General features: G+C 34.1%; 1 protein-coding gene across 2 annotated transcripts in view; it reads left to right on the plus strand.

Annotated features, from left to right (window-relative positions):
• Positions 1-4,848: 4,848 nt before the first annotated feature.
• Positions 4,849-19,305, plus strand: part of LOC119828723 (eIF-2-alpha kinase GCN2) — a 23,177-nt gene continuing 8,720 nt past the window's right edge. Inside the window, exons 1-18 of one of the 2 annotated variants that reach the window (XM_038350964.1) lie at positions 4,849-4,992; positions 5,670-5,830; positions 6,319-6,454; positions 7,388-7,504; positions 8,205-8,338; positions 9,428-9,573; positions 10,029-10,533; positions 11,076-11,195; positions 11,721-11,847; positions 12,498-12,620; positions 13,390-13,650; positions 14,164-14,276; positions 14,738-14,961; positions 15,506-15,643; positions 16,283-16,329; positions 16,850-17,082; positions 17,398-17,662; positions 18,508-18,659. In XM_038350964.1, coding sequence (XP_038206892.1) covers positions 4,939-4,992; positions 5,670-5,830; positions 6,319-6,454; positions 7,388-7,504; positions 8,205-8,338; positions 9,428-9,573; positions 10,029-10,533; positions 11,076-11,195; positions 11,721-11,847; positions 12,498-12,620; positions 13,390-13,650; positions 14,164-14,276; positions 14,738-14,961; positions 15,506-15,643; positions 16,283-16,329; positions 16,850-17,082; positions 17,398-17,662; positions 18,508-18,659 — 3,056 coding nt within the window. In that variant the 5' untranslated portion in view covers positions 4,849-4,938. Of the gene's footprint in view, positions 4,993-5,669; positions 5,831-6,304; positions 6,455-7,387; positions 7,505-8,204; positions 8,339-9,427; positions 9,574-10,028; positions 10,534-11,075; positions 11,196-11,720; positions 11,848-12,497; positions 12,621-13,389; positions 13,651-14,163; positions 14,277-14,737; positions 14,962-15,505; positions 15,644-16,282; positions 16,330-16,849; positions 17,083-17,397; positions 17,663-18,507; positions 18,660-19,305 lie in introns of those variants that run through there. The other variant, XM_038350965.1, reaches the window with a different exon arrangement.

A 19,305-nucleotide genomic window follows, 5' to 3' on the forward strand; every position in this document is an offset into this window, starting at 1 on the left:
ATTTGGTACGTAGATAGTTAGACAACTGGAATAATACACTGGAATAATGGATACGGACTTACGCGGGTAAAACCGCGGAGCGCAGCTAGTTTAATATAATAATATTCTTCCTGAATATCTTTGAGTGTTTGATGATCTTCCACGGACATCAGTGATATTTTTAAGAGATAATATTCATTTTGATTCAATCCAATACGACAGTTTCTTAAAACAAAGATAGCATCACAGCTTTGTAATACACCCCATTTATTGTCTAACCAACTTCAAGTGCCGAGATAGTTCCGGATCCCAAGAGAATGGCTGCATTGTCGGTATAATTCTAAGACAATTCACATTTACATTGAAATTATAACTAGCTTCCTATTTACGAACAATATAATATGAATGATGTCTTTAGATAAACTGTAAATGCAAAATTACTGGAGTTATTGTTATTTATTTTGTTTTTTAGATGTTATTTTATTCGGATATCAATATTGCTGTTTTATACCAAGAGATTTAATCGGTATAAAAAGTATCCCATCACTCAAGTCAGCTCATACCCAGTATATAAGTGTATAATCTATGTCATACCCTGCCTGTATACCAAATTTCATCAAAATACGTTCAGTAGTTTCAGCTTGATTGACAGACGAACAACCAAACAAACGAACTTATACATATACATATATATAAAATTCTCGTGTCACAGTTTTCGTTGCCATACTCCTCCGAAACGGCTTGACCGATTCCTCTGAAATTTGGTAAGCATATTGGGTAGGTCTGAGAATCGGCCAACATCTATTTTTTATCCCGATATTCCTACGGGATACGGACTTACGCGGGTGAAACCGCGGGGCGCAGCTAGTACATATATAATATTGGTGTGATTACTTTTACTATTAGTAAAGATTAAATTATAACTTCCGAACACACTTGAACATGATGCAATTTTTCTCTTCTTTATATTATTTTAATTATTCTTGTTAGAATTATAACGATGTGATATGCTTCCTACAAGAATATTCAACGATAAAAATTTATGAACAGATCCGTTTATAGTCTGAAAGAGCACGAAAACATTGTTTAAAACAACGGTTTCCAAAAGTGAACCACCAACCTCCAAGAGAAAACTATAATAATAAAACTTTATGATTCAAAACATGATTTTAACGTAAATGTAAAGGGTCAACAATATCGGGCCTTTTCACATCATTTTCCATATTTATATTTTCATTACATATTTTCTTAATTCATTAATTTAATAGTGTTCTCTGATTTGAAGGGTTCTCTAATAAGAAACGGTGGGTGTTTTAGTGATTTTTCTCTGAATCCTTCAATTGTATTCAGTGTTTCACGATAGGCGTGCATAACCGTGACTAAAATACCTTCCTTTTAAATGAAAAAGAGTTTGCCACCCCTTAATCGCCCATTAAACCCTATTCTTCGCCCATCTCTAAGGTAAATGCGCCTACCTTCCGACTCTTCGCTAAAAACTGAGTAAATATTTAAATACCAAATCATTAGTCTTAACAAACCCAACGGAATCATCCGTGAAATGATTCAGGAGATAAAACCTAGTGACAGATAGATGGATAAAATAGGCCCCGTTTTTCCGTTTCGTACAGAACATTTTAAAGCAGAATACCCATTCAATGTCTGTTGATGTTTGAAATGAAATTACATTATTTTGCGATTTTTGCTAGTTTATGTATTGTTTCATTTGTCGCAAAGCCACAAAAAGACAGGAAAAACAATAAATATTCATACTGTACAATTCTTGATTTGTTGATTGTTTTTATGAATAAATTATTGTGTTTAGTTTACTGATTGTTATCGCTTATTTGTACATAACCCATTTAATCCGATGAAAGATTATTTTTCGGAACAATCTTTGAGTAAAAGCAGGTACAAATTTTAAATTTTTTGTGACTTGCTCTTTTAACTTCTCGAAAAATAATTAAATTTGCTACCGTTTTAACAGTAGCACTTTTAATTATATTTACGTATCCTAGAAAATAAACAACCTGGCCAATCCAAGTCTATTTACCCTACAACTCAAACTTTACGAACGTTTTAAAGCCTCGTAGCATAGTAAACACGTAGCGAAAGGGTTGTCGCGATAACAGCCAACGTTAGAATTTTATGTCTCCTTCATTATGCTTTGACCCTGGTCATTTGGATGACCTCATCCCTGTTTGAGAGGTACCTCTTCAATGGAGTAACATTTGCATCGGCTTACCACGGTAATGTAATGCTTTATGTATGTTATTTTTAATTGAGAGCTAACATACGTATCACAGATAACATAATACTATATTAGTACGTATTTTATCTGTGTCTAACTAAACTCACACACAAACATTTATTTATTCAAGTAGGCTTCGCTTAGAATCGTCATAAAAAAAATACCAGTTAACTAAGTAGTTAGTAGTTTAATATGTTTGGTTAGCAATATTTACTCACTTGAACACAAACATATCTATATTTTAATAGCTATTGAACCCAGGATCTCTCGGTTCTAAGCTCACGCGTTAACCACTGTACCAACGAGGCGGTCAGTAGGTAGTTTTTAATCATGAGCCTCCTTAAATGCTTAACACACACTATTACAAAAACTGGTAACGATAAAAATGGTTCAATTTTGTACTAGAGACTAATAATTAAAAAGTTGAGACTGGCAATGCACTCAATTCTTAGACTTAATGATAATCTTTTGTGGGACAAAAGTGATATGCGTTATACCTACTGTATCTTGTATCCCTATAGGACAGAGGGACCTACATTTTTGAGTATGTTTTTGTACGTAATGTTTCTATGACGCCATAATTAACTTAATTCCATGTCATTAAAAAAAAGGAATGAATAATAACTCTATTTCTGAGGGTCAAAATTCCCGAATTTATTATTCCGGTTTGTCACTGCTAAAATCCTTCACGCAGTGACCCTACATGTCCTAGGTTACTTGACAACTTCAACCCTTTTAGATTTGAAAGGGTTAACACAAAAACTTTATTAGTATTCCGAGCTCAGGTGGCCATGGTGTGGTATAACTTTCAGCTGTTAACGTATTGCATTAGTGATTCAACTGGAACTCTTTGAATTAGAAAAAAAAAATCACTATGCTTTATTAATAAGTAGCTGGTCGTCCCAGCTTCATCCATGATACATATAAAGCCTATGTCACTTAACAATTTTTGATATCTTCCCAGTGGTTTATTCATGAAAACTTTACAAACATACAAAAATACTAACATACAAAAGTTTCCTCGTTATAATATTAGTAAAGTTAATAAAAATATTCCACAGTATATTTTAATGACATTAGAGCTTTTGCATTTTTGAATTAGAAAGATATTAAGAAAACATAAGCCACGTTTCGTTAATTTTAACGAATTTTCCATACTTTTAAATTGAATCTTGAGGTCACTATAAAACCAGAAAATTATATAACTTACATACCAAATGGTCTATGGTAATGGTCTTATATCAAAACATACAGTTAAACATAGAAACCTCCTTTTTTGTCGATTAAAAATTAAAATTGAGCGGTACAATCGCTGAAACCTCATACATTGCACCAGCCTGCAAAAAATTCCAGTCTCCGGCAAGTATTTACTCAGACAGAGGTCCGAACGAATTGACACAATTTGACAGGCGTCCTTCCCGCCATGAATGGAACTGACAGCCTGTGACAGCTTAATTCGTTGTTCCTCTGGTTATTGCTGAAACTTAATGGATTTAGGCGTTTTCACGTGACACCTTAATGTACTCTGAAAAGAGATGGCATCATTTATTTATAATCTATCCAAGTAATAATGACCCTTTTCACAAAGTGCGAAATAACCTCGATTGATTTACTTGAAATTTATTGTATTGACTGACTTACCTTGACTTGACTTACCTTATCTGTAAGGAAAAATCAGCATTCTCTCTCCGTCTTTTTTGGGTTTAAAACTACTTATGTACCTATATAAGGCCCTTGTCTGCAAAGAAAAATATGGACAGTCCTTGTTAGTTTTATCATGTAAGTACCTACCTTATTTCAATTAAATGTGTCCAGCATCTCTCAGTTCTCAAGTTACTAATATTAGTTCAAGCAAACAAACATTAGGTTATTATATTAATGTCCTAGATCCCTTATCATAGCATATCACGCTAGTCTTTACTTCTTAACTAATCCTTTGCCTGGCTTTTGCCATACCTAATTGAAGCTCCGTCTCTTCAAAACTTTATAAAAACAAATAATATTAAATGTTGTCCATTTTTATCACCATAACTGCTATATTTTTTTTAATTGCCACTACCAATAAAAACGTTGGCGGTGCACTTGATTACATGCTACTATGTCGAAAACATAATTATTTACTCAACGGTATTTAACTATCTTAATGCAGATCTTGTTAACAGAATGATGGTAGTGTAATTTTAAACTTAACTTACGTCCCTGATTTTTTACTATCGTATCCTCTGGAGTTATCTACTTTTTAAGTATTTCTTTTCAGAATTTTAGGAACAATCCTCAAATCTTCGTTAATGTTGTAATATTTACCTATTGTTTATATAATTTATTAATTCTTAATTATTTGTGTTTCGATGATTATCGAGGTCTTAAACATAGATTATACACTTGTATACCTTTAATGTTGCTTAAATAATCACCGTTGATGTTATTTATGGTAGTTGCCATTGAATTTTCAACTTAACTCAATTCAAAATGTGAATATATTTGCTGTTTATTCGATATATCTTTTGCATAACTTTCTTCCTCTTTTCTCTAACTTTACATGGAAAGAAACGTAAACATCTGACACATGAAGTTGTGACGTTGACAATTTATGAGTTTTGACAAATGACAATCCACATTGTCACATTTTGTGTGCAAAACATTTGTTATTTGGACTTATCGCTATCATTTAAACATTTAAGAAACATAAAACTTTAGTTATTTTGAAAAATATGAGTGAAGAGACTTATGAAGAAAGGCAAAACAATGAACTGGTTGCACTGCAGGTAAATTGCGATTATAAAAATATTAAACTATATCATATTTGTTTAAAGGTCCAAATAAATATTTCACACTAGTGTGCATGATTCAATTACCGTTGAAAATAAATCTTTTTTTGTTTAAAAAATATGTAACACTTAAAGATTTATACCATCATACATCATTATTATGGCGGTTTCCTCATAGTACAATACATACATAGTATGTTTGCTTTAGTAAAAAGCGTATATTTTTTTACACTTGCCATAATGTGCATTAATTTTGTATGACAATAAGACATTTAATTTCCAAAGTTGTTTACAATTCATGAGAACTGAAAGATTAAGAACTACAACTCTAAACTAATAATTGTTATATTTGCTTAACTGAAACTCCTTAATGCCAACATAATTTAAAAAAAAAAAAAGTTTAATAGGGTTGCTAGTTATCTCTCTGTTGTTTCTTTATTTCTCAATAAAGGAATTCTTTACCAATATTAACCCATATTACTTGAGACACTCATGGAATGTATTTTATTTTGTTTTTTACAAACCCAGTGGAGCCGGGATCAGCACATTGTAGTATAATAATCCACGATAAAACATATTGAATCAATCACGTATCATATTAGTTTTATATTGGATTTGTTTATTATATATTTTTAATCTATCCTTTAATCATTTTGAGTTCTCTAAATTTATAGGCAATCTACGGTGAAGCAGTTGTGGATATTCGTAAGAAAGCAGCATGGAATGGATGGCGACCCTTGGACATCCTGTTGACACTACAACCATTGCACAATTCGGAAGGTGTACACTGCTCTGCGACATTGCAGTTTAAATGCTGTCATAACTATCCTGATAAGTATGTATTTAAAGAAATGAATGTTTTTTTTATTTATTACAAATGTAAATGGCATGTGATAATAACAAATATGGTTATTTGTATGTAATTGTGTCGAGTGTTTTTGTGTCCTTTTTGAATTTGTTCTTTTGTATTGGTGCAAATAAAGAGTTATCTATCTTTCTATCTATTTGTTATAAGTATCTAGTTGAAATCTCTTTTTTGCTTAAAGAAATTAATTTCTTTCTAGATAGACTTACTCAGAGCTTTCCAAACATAGCTCCCCTTGTTATGGAATTTCTGATGTAATATATTTATATTCTGGATAAAAACTATCCTGTATTGTTTCTCGGGTCACAAACTATATGTGTCCTAAATTTCAACAAAATCGGTTGAGCCATTCTTGAGCTATAAATAGTGTACCTAACACATATTTTATATATGCACAAATCTAGTATTAATTGCTTCATTTATATTTAATTTTAAACTGCATAGTTTTCCCATAACAGACCACCCACAATAACCATTAACAAGATGAATGGTCTATCTGATGAGAATGCGAATAAATTACTAGAGGATCTCAAAGCTTTAGCACAGCAGTATTGCGGTGAAGTGATGATATTTCAATTGGCACAACACACACAGGTTAGTTTTTTGTTACTTATTAATTGAAATCACACTAATATTAGTGTGAAAGTTTGTTTGGATCTTTGTCTGTCAATAACACTTGAACTGCTTAACGGATTTTAATGAAATTTTGTATACAGACAGGGTATGAGCTAATGTAGGAGATAGGATATTTTTTATCACGATTAAATGCTCCCTTGGGATAAAACAGGAATCTTAATATATAGGCATAGCCGGGACAAGCATCTAGTTAAGAGATATATGGGAGCATCCGGTTGTAATTTGATAGTCATTATATTCTTTCATAACGATTTTTTGTACAGCAGACAAGCATATTAATTTGCATTTGTATTAAATATATGTTAAATCAATAAGGATAAACTGTTTCTTCAATTCTTTGTTATATAGATTTACCTAAACATAAACTCTTATATTGATGTTGTTTTGTATTAAATCGTCTTAAAATTTTTTAAGTGACATCTTTTGGCGATCTGCATACAGTTTCGTTGGTATTGAGTCGGGCTGAACGTTCACGTGTTGAGGGTAAGGGCTCGATCTGGTGAATGCCTTACATCCGAGTGTAGCTGAGTGAAAAGGATATGATAAGGAAGATCTTAGCACTCCCTCCGCTTCATCACCACCAGCCCATATATGTTCCCACTGCTGAGACACAGGCCTTCTACGAAGGTTCAAGCCATAATCCACCACTCTGCCCAAGTGCGGGGTGGCGGATGTCACATGTCTTCGAACATTTAATTCTCGGACATGCCGGTTTCGCAGTTTCGCACGCGTTAAATTAGGAGCAGTTTAAAAGATGTATTACACATATAAAGCTTCCTCTTGAATCACACTTTCTATTAAAAAAAACCCAACAAAATCCGTCGCGTAGTTTTAAAGATTTAAGCATAAGTAGGCGACTTTGCTTTATACTATGTTGTGGTATGATTTCAGCAATTTCTTCATGATCACAATAAACCGACGCTCTCCTTTTATGACGAAATGTTGAAGCAGAAAACGGAAATGGAGAAGTTGAAGCAGCATGATATACAAGTGAAGGAAAACGAAGAAGTATGTAGCAACTCAACTATTAGGATCTGTATTTTAAAAACTCACTTAAAAACTCAAAATAATTAATATTTTTTTAGTAACTAGGTCGTATATATGAATATAAAAGTAGAGTCTTGTTAAAATTATAAAACTCCTCATTAACTTGAATATCGATAAATCCTACTATCCTACTAATATTATAAATGCGAATGTATGAATGTTTTATTACTCTTTCAGGCGCAAACAGCTTATCGTATTTGTATGAAATTCGGTACAGAGATAGATTAGTATATAGCTAGTATAATATACCAGCAGTTTCGCCCGGCTTCGCCCGTGGTACATAATATATAGCCTATGTCACTCAGCAAAGTTGCAGCTTTTTAATGGTGAAATAATTTTTAAAATCGGTCCAGTAGTTTTTGAGTTTATCCATTACAAACAGACAAACAAACAAATATAAATTCTTCCTTTTAATAACACTAGCTGCGCCCCGCGATTTAACCCGCGTAAGTCCGTATCCCGTAGGAATATCGGGCTAAAAAGTTTCCTATATGTTATTCCAGTTGTCAACGTACCAAATTTCATTGCTATCGGTATAGTAGATTTTGCGTGAAAGAGCAACAAACACACACATCCTTACAAACTTTCGCATTTATAATATTAGTAGGATTAGTGTGGATTGCATTGTGAAAATAATAAGAATTAATTGCACACCTTTCAGAGACAAAAGATGAAAGATGAAATTCAAAGGCGGCAAGAAACGTTACGTAACTCTGATAGACGAGATCACAGATCCAGTTTGAACCAGTCGGAACCTGACAATGAAGGGCAGGGGGATGCCCCGAAATTATTATAGTTAGTATATAAACATCATTTTTTAATGTTTAGTTTTAAAGCATTGAAATCCTATCCTACTAATATTATTAGATTTTGTGAGATCGCGGCTGGCCGAGAGGCTAGGCGTTGCTACGGTTTGGTAAACGGACGCGAGTTCGAATCCCGCCTCGTGAGCAATTTTTTTCATGTCTTTAAACATTTTTCATCATTTTGTTTTATATTAGAGCGGGCAATCAAGCTGGTGGTTCGCCTGATGGTGAGGTTCTGGGAAGGGTAAGAAGAGGATACTGACCTCTATCACCCGCAATAATTGAACCAACAGCGTTTTCATGATACTATTTCATGCAGATCTTTTGTGGGGGTGTGGTTCCCCTGAAACATACCTTACTGCCATATTAAACATTAAAATTAATTATTGTATACCATAGTAACCAGTGGGTAATTCATTCTTACACATTTAAGATAAGTTATTTTTTAATTGAGTTTCATTCTAATGTACTTACAGTAATACAATGTAAATTAATTGAACATTATATAAATAGTCATATTATGTCGCCCATTTGTTAAGAAGCTTTATCCCTATTTAATAAGCTTTTGAAGTTTACGATTAGACTAAAACAAAAATCTTGGACATTAAATATTTTAATACATTATTATTGTTTTAAAGAGGTGCTTCCTCTGCGAATGATCTTCCTCTTTTTTCTAAATTAAGCTTGTTCAAGAAGCAAATTTTGAATGCCTTAAGCTAATTATATTAAATTTCAATATTTGTAGCTGTACATCAAATTTTTATTTTTATTTTAAATGCTGGTAAAGCTGTGCCTACCTGTAATTTAGATACATGAGTACTAATGTGTTGATGTATAGTTTAATGTTTTAATAGTTTTAACAAGAAATTATGTATCTAGTTGGTAAGCCTTTTTTTAAATAAATAAATAAATAAATGGGCGAAACACCAGCTAAAGTAAATGAAATACTATAATTACTAGGTCACCACATATTTCACATTTACAATGAATATAAAACAAAATTAACAGAAAACGACTAATTGACTCTTGCAACAAAAGGCGTACTGTTTTTATTATTAACCATAATTATGTTTTCCAGCTATGCGGATGATAAAATGTCCCCCGCCAAGAAGGTGTCACGTAGTCCCAACACGCACGTACCGTGCACCTGTCACGCGAAAGGGACACAAATTATGCGCTACACACAGAGAAATAATAAGAAAGTGTACATTGGTAACTGTTTAGGTATGATTTCTATTTGATATTTAGTTTTTTTTTTGCTCAAAGAATAGACTCATGAAATGCTTCAGTAAGTTGATGGCTCTTGTAAAGAAAGGAGAGAAAAATATTTTTATTTATCTTATTAAAATATATTTTATATAAGTAACTAATTCAAATGATTTAAAATAGGTTCTGTGTAATTTGATGATCAAATAAATAAAAAAAAGTGATAATTTAAGTTTTTCAAAAGCCTGTAATTAAAAAGAGAAGAAAAAATTCGAATCGCATAATCGAATAGAAAAGGACCGATTCTCGCCTTTTAATATTTCTATTTTTTTTTAATTTGAATGCTTGAAATATTATAAAATTAATAATAGTAAATTTAATTTTAAAAACACTCAGTAATAAAGTGTTAAAGACTACTGTATAAAATTTTAAGTATATATTGAACACGTGAAGCACACCCAATTGTTTCGCAGGCCATTCAGCCAACGGATCGACCACCTACCTAGCGATAGACGACGACGGTCAGCAAGTCATCGCCAAGAGATGGTGCCTCGCATCCGCAGCCGACTTCCAGACGCGCAACAAGCAAATCAACCAAATACAACAAGATCTGAAAGCGATGTGCCGTATAAAACACCAGTCTCTCGTCCCGTACATAGCAATGGAAATATCCACCGAATCGAAGAGAGCGAGACAGTTCGTGTACATTTTTCGCAGTTTCGTGCTTGGCAGCTCGTTGAAATATCTCCAGAACAAGTCTAGAACGTTCGGTGATATGTTGGAGGCGTTGAAGCTGGTGCGTCACATAGCGTTAGGTGTGTTTAGTGCGTTGCGCGAATTGCATAGTGTCAATGTGTTGCATCGCGACGTGAGGTGTGAGAATGTGTTCTTGGAGGACAGCGGTACTGTGAAGCTGGTTGGGGCGAGCTTGGATATACGGTTGGTGGAAGTGGTCGATGGCGATAGTTATTGTGATCGGTAAGTTATGCAGCAATTATGGGTTGGGTGTGATGATTAGGGGTGATCCATAGGTTACATGCATAAATATTTTTATATCATGAACATATCACCTATACTAGTAATAATAATATCTGAGAGGAATGGACCTAAAAAAACCTTTGATAAAAATAGGATGGATTTGTGTGTTTTTAATGCCATGAGCGGGCATATAAGCTGGTGGTTCGCCTGATGGTAAGCGATCACCTAAGCTCGTGAATATTCTAACAGAGGTAATGACTGCGAATGCCCTGCCTGAATGGACTGGGAGGGGTAAGCAAAAAGAACCGGGCCTACGGCACCACTAAATTTGTTTATTATTTAAAACTAACGGTCCGCCCCGCCTTCACGTGTAGTACAGATACAGCCTACAGCCTTCCTCAATAAATGGGCTATCTAACACTGAAAGAATTTTTCAAATCGGACCTGTAGTTCCTGAGATTAGTGTGTTCAAACAAACAAACAAACTCTTCAGCTTTATAATATTAGTATAGATGTATAAATTTATAATGCTTGTATTCCAGCCAGACGAAAGCGCAAGACATTTTCGCCGCAGCACAACTATTGCTTTCCATAGTTTCTCCTGATGCTATACATGAGATTCCACCAGAGTTTCCCGGTTCAGCAAAGGATTTCTTTTCGAGGTAAAGAAATGTTTTTATATCATGAATAATCTTAAATGTCGGAAGACTTTTCTTTTAATATATATGCTGTGGTTTGATAAGTTCAACAATCCGGGGATGATTATTTTCGCAATAAAGAATTTATTTTACTGGTCTGTAGAAGTTAGTCAAGTATGTGGAGGTCATAAATACATCCATATAAAGTTCTCACACCGTCATGACGTATCAAATATTGACATGACATTTAATTGTCTATTTTTTACAATAAACAGTTATTTAACTTAATTGTCAGAACTAGATCAAATTTAACAGGGACCACACGAGAGGCACCAGCTCTCAAATGAAAAAACGAATCATCACCATCCGTTCACCCAGTTAAAACCTCTGAGGTAACAAACACAAACAAAATACATTCGAATTGAAAACCTATTTTTTTAGTTGGTTGAAAATTAACACAAAAATAGGGTATACAGGGGTATGCATATACAGCTAGTGGTTTTTTCTGGTTGTGTGTGAGCAATAAACAGTTCTGTTGTTTTATAATAGATGTTTGACAGAAGATGAACACACCCAGTGGTCGGCGGAGCAACTAGTCAAACATGGCTTCCTAGTGGATGCTCCATTGAAATTACCAACTAGCAAGGATAATAATAATGGAGACAGCGAGTCTGAAGTAAGTAGTTTATATTACTAGCTACACGCCCCGGCTCCGCCCGGGTAGTCTTCAATCGTTATTGAAATAATATAAACTATACCATCTTTGAAGTTGGATCAAACTGCACATGGCTTGCAAATTTCACTAAAATCGGTTCAATAGTTTAAGAACCTATCGCGGACAAAGAACGTGACACGTAATTTATGTATATTGAAATATTGTACAGTAATTTTGTTATATAAAATTCATAGATATATACAGACTTTGTTAGTTCATATTGGGAAATAGTTTTCCCTTTTGTACCCTTTTTTATATATTGGGGAAATCTTATATGGATACCCACGGCCCCCGGGGAAGAGGTCGTGGGTTATATCGGATTCCTACCGACTAAAACCCCACTGTGTTCCGTCGAGCCACATAAGTGAAGGGGCCACGGGTGCTTGTTAGAATTCGTCCGCGACTCCCTTTTGTGCCCTACGAAAACACTATAAGGTGGAAAAAAGCCAATTTATAACTTATAATGTGATGAAATACTATTTTAAGCTTACCGTTTTCTAGATTCAGGACCTGTAGAATTTATGAGTTTGAGTTTGAGTTAAAGTGACAAAATAAATTAACACCTAATGATTGAAAATTGATCAAATAATCTTCAATATATGTATTTCCAGGATGAAGACGGTGCCAAAAAATTAAATAATATAAGTACTCTAGTCAATGGGCATTCGAGACTGAACGCCGAGTTCGAAATACTGACCTGGCTCGGCAAAGGTGCTTTCGGTGATGTTTTAAAGGTAATATAAAGAGAGGTATGGATCATGAACCATAATTTTGCTTAAATAAAGATGATCTGTAGAATTTAGAACGCTTTTGTGACTAAATCGTTAAAAGAATAAGTCTCCATTATATCAATAAAAGAAAAGCTCTTTATTGTACAATTATCTATCATTCTCTTTTTTTTTTCAAAATAGAAGTGTCATAAACATAAAAAAAGAACATTCCAGTTTTTAATCGCCAACAAACTGTTTAGCAGTTTGGAGAAAATTTGTAAAAAAATACCTAAAATGTGGAACTTGAGTATAATATAGCAGGACCAACTAATCGAGATAAAGCATACAAACAAATTAAATTAAAAATGAAATGTTCCTACTTTTATACCTGTACCAAGAAACATGCAACGACAGGAGTAATCGAGTTATTGACGACTTTGACAGAAATATTGCATACGAATGATACTACTATAGAATAGTTGCTCACTATTCCAGTATTTCTTGGTCAGATGGTCCTTTTTGGCTCGTGTCGTTGGCCATATGTTTTAGGGTTACATCCAACTAATATTATAAATGCGAAAGTTTGTGAGGATGTTTGTGTATGTATGTTTGTTACCCTTTCACGCAAAAACTACTGAACCGATTGCAATGAAATTTGGTACGTAGATAGTTGGACAACTGGAATAACACATAGGCAATTTTTTATCCCGATATTCCTACGCGATACAGATTTACGCGGGTGAAACCGCGGGGCGCAGCTAGTCAATTATATGTTTCTCTGTTTTAATTTCAGGTCAAGAACAAACTAGACGGCGGTTTCTACGCGATCAAGCACGTGAAATTGAACCCTAAGAGTGTGGAATTAAATAAGAAAATCACTCGCGAAGTGAAACTGTTATCGCGACTCAACCACGAAAATGTGGTGCGCTATTACAATGCCTGGATCGAGACGATCATAAACACTGAAATTGAGGAGACGAATATATCGAAAAGCCCCGTGAGGAAAGAGGATAGCCTAGCTGATGTTGTGGCTAAGCTAGGACAGGGAGTTAAGGTCAGTTCTGCTAAAATAACTACTCTATATCGTCCAAGGTGATCATATTTAGTGATTTATAAATGAAAAGTAACTCTAACCTCAACAGTGGACATTTGGATTTGAAATTTGTCTTATATTATAAAGAGGACAGATTAGTACGTGAGTATGTTTGTAATGTTTTTCGCAAAAAATGCTAGACCGATTTTAATAAGTCTTTCACCATTCGAAAGCTGCAACTTCTCTGTTTGTCATAGACTAGCTAGCTTAGACATATAGTAGTGTATAATTCCACTGATCAAGCTCTTTCATTTGATACTTATATTAAGGGAGTTGTGATAAAATATATAAATATCTATTAATCCACCTTTCCAAATCGGTTCATCCTTTCATGGGCTACGACGCCACACAAATGAAATCTGTTTTAATTAAATAATTAGTACAAAGCCCAAAAAACACCTAGAATCTTTATTTGCACTATTTTTATAAAAATTAGTTATTATATAGGTATTTTATAAAATCTTTTGTTTACAGGTCAATTGGTCTATGTCGGACGCTCCAGTCCAGGCGAGAGACGAATCTTCGGATAGCGAAGAGGACTCGAGTGATGATGATGATGAACCAGACCTTTGGTTCAATATTATGAAGTAGGTGGAAGTTTTTTTTAGGTTTAGTTTTAGAACTAACATAATAATATATATAAATATTATAGGGTCAATCAGGGTAATTGTAAAAACAATTTTAGTGTTATGAATTTTATGAAAAAAATTGTCATTTGAAATAGTAAAAGTTTTATTAACTTATAAAGTTTATTAAGAATTGTTTCGAATACCCCCTTCAAAATTACCCTGATTGACTTTATACTATTAAAGAGTAAGGCGCTTCCCCTCATCTTAATATCTTTATCAACCGACATTCCGAAAGCGGATTTAATATTTTTTTTGACGAAATAAATAACTTTCACTTTAAATTCTCTATAAATGAAAGAATAGAAAGAAATTGATATTGGCCATACCATAGTAAAATGACACGGGTTCGAATCCCGCCTTGTCAACAATTTTTTTTTCTATTCTTTCAAACTACCTAAATTATGATTTATTTTATCTAGTGGTGACGACGACTCCAGCAGCGTGATAGAATTCGAAGGGGCCTCCCAAAACTCTGAATCCATTCCATCCGAAGACACCACAATATCATCAGAACCTAGGCTCCAACAGGTCCTATATATACAGATGGAGTTCTGCGAAAAGAATACTTTGCGACAGGCTATCGATAACGGCTTATATCAGGAGCATTTTAGGGCTTGGAGACTTTTCAGGGAGATTCTGGAAGGTTAGTAGAGAAATAGTTTTTTTTTCTGCGGTTATGAAAACAATACCTTGAGACAGGATGTTGGTAACGGCTTGTATCAAGGACATTTTAGGGGTTGGAGAATTTTTAGGGAGATTCTGGAATATTAGTGGAAAAAATTGTTTTTGATTTGCTTATTATGAAAAGAATACATAGAGACAGGATGCTCGTAACGGCTTGTATCAAGGATATTTTAGTTGTTGGAGACTTAGATCGAATTCGGAAAGTGGAAAAATTCCTTTTTTGCGTTTATGGAAAGGCATAGAAGGATAGGTACAATTTGACACTTGATGAGATTTTTTATGACATTAAAAGGTTTGTGGTAAAATTGTTGGTGGACTTTTTTAAAGATTTTTTCGAATATATAGTAGTAAATAGTTTAGTGTAGTTTTATATCGAAAGAACTTTCTTGATTATTTTCCACTTCTTTATCGACCTCACGCTACGTATCTTACGATTCTCAGTTCTCTAAAATGTGTACAAAATTTATTTAAATAAAATGAATTAGAAAAAAACCATTTCGCAGGATTAGCACATGTTCACCAAAAGGGTATGATACACAGAGACTTGAAACCTGTCAATATATTCTTGGATTCGAATGACCATGTCAAAATTGGTGACTTCGGTCTGGCTACTAAAGTGTTCACTGGCTTGCCGGTTGATGGTGAGTAGATATATAATTATTTTATGTATGTATCAAATAATATTTATATTTTACGCCAATTATTATTGCTTGGTAATATTTATATTATATGCATATTTTTAGAGGTTATGGTTGAAAATTAAGCTTCCTCGAATCCAGACTCTGCATCTAAATATTGAATTTCGTTCCGTTCCAGTCAACTGCTTTTGCGGAAATGTTTAAATAAATTCTTAATTTCGTAGGGATTGTATTGACACGCTTTTATTAGCTTCACCTGTATGTTTGTATGTAATCGACACTCCATGGTCAAAGTGTAAAGGAACACACAGGATTTTTTTTTCGAATATTCTATCATTAAGCTATATTTATTTTCTCATTAAGGTTATATTATAATATTTTTCCCATGGAAGTAGATATATTTTAAGCAATCTCAAGAACTGGGAAAATTTTGAAAGAATAGAAAAAATGGGACACCTTTTGCTACGGTTTGGCAAAAAACACGAGTTCGAATCCCGCCTCGTGGTCAATTTTTTTCTATTCTTTCAAAATTTCTCATTTATAAAACATTTCTATGCTATTAAACTAAAAATTAAATCTCAAGAACTATTCAAATACAGACATCTAATTTTACTGACTTTCTATGGCACTTTCTTATTTCAGATAGATTACAAGATAGCAAAGATACCGATGGACTTCTTACAGGAAAAGTGAGTACCCATATTGCATAAATGACTTCCAGTATCGATTATTTTCATTTATTGTAATATCATCCATAAACATTGATATTCGTCCTTCGTTTAAACACAGTGCATATTCATTATAGCTTACCCGTAAACTATGATAATTATATTTTGTATGTCCTGTGAGTATTTTAGGCACAGGAAATAAGTTCCTAAATAAAATTTAATGCTAATGTAACAACATTATATTTCTATCAATAACAGATGACTTAATAAATATAATTTTGATAATTAATTTTCATAACAAGGTCAAATTTAAATGAGATCTAATGGTAGGTATGAGCTTTAAATGAAAAAATATCATCAAAATCGGTCTACAAAGTTGAAAGTTCTCAGGTATTTAAAAATTAAAGTAAGTTTGAGAACTTACTTTAATTTCTAGTTAGTACTTTAATTAGTAACAAATCCACAAAAAAAAACAGTACACTTTAAAACCTAATTTTTTTTGAAGTCGGTTGAAATACATGAATATCTTTATTGATTATAGGTGGGAACAACATTGTATGTAGCTCCAGAACTACAGCAGTCAGCTACGAAAGTAATATACAATCAGAAAGTGGATATATACTCACTGGGAATAATTCTCTTTGAGATGTTCCACTCTCCGTTCGAAACGGGAACGGAGAGATTCACAGTACTGTCCAATTTGAGGAAGAGAGAGATTAAAATGCCCTGCGACTTCGAAAGAGAAGAGAATTCGAAGCAGATACATGTTATAAGGTTTGTGTATAACCGTTGACCGAATTAATTTCTTTTTATATTTTGGTTTTTGAATTTGTTAAAGTGCACTTAAAGAAATAGTCTTATTGAAAGCTGGCTGTTTGCCCAGGCTTCGCCCGTGGTACATATATAGCCTAGGTCAAAAAATTTTTAAATTGCTCTTGTGGTTTTTGCGTGAACACTTTACAAACACACGAAAGTTTCTCTTTTATAATATTAGTGTAGATTGACTGAGCGAAAACGAACTTTAAAAGTATTATAAATACTGCCAATAGGAACCACTGTAAACCCACAACCCACAATTATCCAAAACAGATGGCTGCTAGACCACGACGCGAGTGTGCGCCCCACCAGCGCGGAGCTGCTGGCCAGCGAGCACGTGCCCAGAGCGGTGCCCGAGGGTGCGCTATCTGGTCTCCTGTCCCACACACTCGCAGACAGAGGATCCCGCGGCTACCAGAAGCTGGTCTCCGCCTGCCTGGACCAGCGCCCCTCGGCGGCTGAAGACTTCACATACCATACTGCTGTGAAGGCCAAACCGATGGATGTCCTGGGGGCTATCAAGCATGCTATTGTTAAGGTATGGATTAATGAAAATCAGCGCCGGCGCATTACGTTAAGCCCGTAGTAGTTACACCTCACCGAATAGTTATAAGTCCATATTTTTTATTACCAGCCGTCGGTCCCGGCTTCGCCCATGGTATATATATAGCCTATAGCCTTCCTCAATAAATGGGCTATCTAACACTGAAAGAATTTTTCAAATCGGATCAGTAGTTCCTGAGATGAGTGCGTTCAAGCAAACAAGCTCTCCAAATTTATAATATTAGTATAGTTTATTTGTGAAGATTGTTGTTGATTTGTTTGTGGTGTTAAATAAAGATTTCTTTTTTTTCTTCCTTATTTTCTTTCTTTCTTCTTTATTATTTCTTTCTTTCTAATTCTATACAGTCCAGATATATTTCCTTTTAATGTATATCATTCCCTGAGATGATTTATTTAACAGGTTATCTGAAGAAAAGCATTTATTGTGAACTATTAAAATCGATCTAGTTCGAGTCGGACTTACACTTGGCACGATCATAAATTGGATTCAAATTTAAATCATTTATTTCATCCTTTAACAAGTTGTCTTAAGGTAGTTTTTGATTGGAACACTCCTCATGCCAAAAATGTATGTGTCAGGAGGTTATACAATCATTTTTTTGATATTAAATGTTGGATGGTTGACAATTTTTTCTTGCTTGATTGCTGATTTTATTTAAATTTGTTAGGAATTATTGTTTTATAGTAGATTTTATATGAATTACTTTTATTATACGATACGATTTTTGGCAAGGAATAAAGTATTTTTTTTATCTTTAAGTTTTCTTGGTGTGACTCGCATTAACCCGATTTTTCTATCCTCCCGTTATTTTATTCCAGATATTTCGCAGCCACGGTGCAAACGAGTTCTCGCCACCATTGCTAACGCCCAGAGCGAGCCGATGGGAGCAGTGCCCAAATGCTGTCAAAGTTATGACACTTTCGGGTTCCGTGTGCCATTTGCCGCACGACTTGAGACTGCCATTTGCTAGGTAATATGAAAGCTATACGTGGTAAATAATGAAACTAGCAACTTGCCCCGGCTCCGTTTGAGTAGTGAGAAATCCCGTGTCCCCTACTGGGGTATGGGGCAGGTGATGTACATTTGTTTCATTGGTCGATTTTATTCGTGGACAAGTAGGTGATCAGCCTTCTGTATCCTGCCAAATCGAGACCCAGGACTCCTCGGTTCTACGCTCACTCGTTAACCACTGTACAGAGGAGGCGGTCCATAAGAGTGTGCTAAGTAACTATTCTAAACCAATAAAATCTACAACATTATGTAATATTGTACTAATCACATGCAAATATAAATTCTTAAAAACATGGTTATTGAATTGTTCTTCCCTTTTTATTATTTCACCATCGGCAATGGAGCTGGTGGTTCGCCTGGTGGTATGCGCTACCACCGCACATGAACATTTGGGAGGCGTAATGTCGTTTGCAGTCCTTACGCCTCTCCAAATGGATTGCCAAGTTCAAATTGGAAAGGGATTAGGAAAAGATTGATTAGAGGAATAAAGGAAAGGAATGGGAAGGGTAAAGAAAAGAATAAGGGCCACATATATATACTTAGTCTGGCCATAAATACTGTTACACTTAATTATAAAAAAATATTACATTTGAATTTCGAATCTG

The sequence above is a fragment of the Zerene cesonia genome, chromosome 8 (genome assembly GCF_012273895.1).
Source record: "Zerene cesonia ecotype Mississippi chromosome 8, Zerene_cesonia_1.1, whole genome shotgun sequence".
NCBI lineage: Eukaryota > Metazoa > Arthropoda > Insecta > Lepidoptera > Pieridae > Zerene > Zerene cesonia.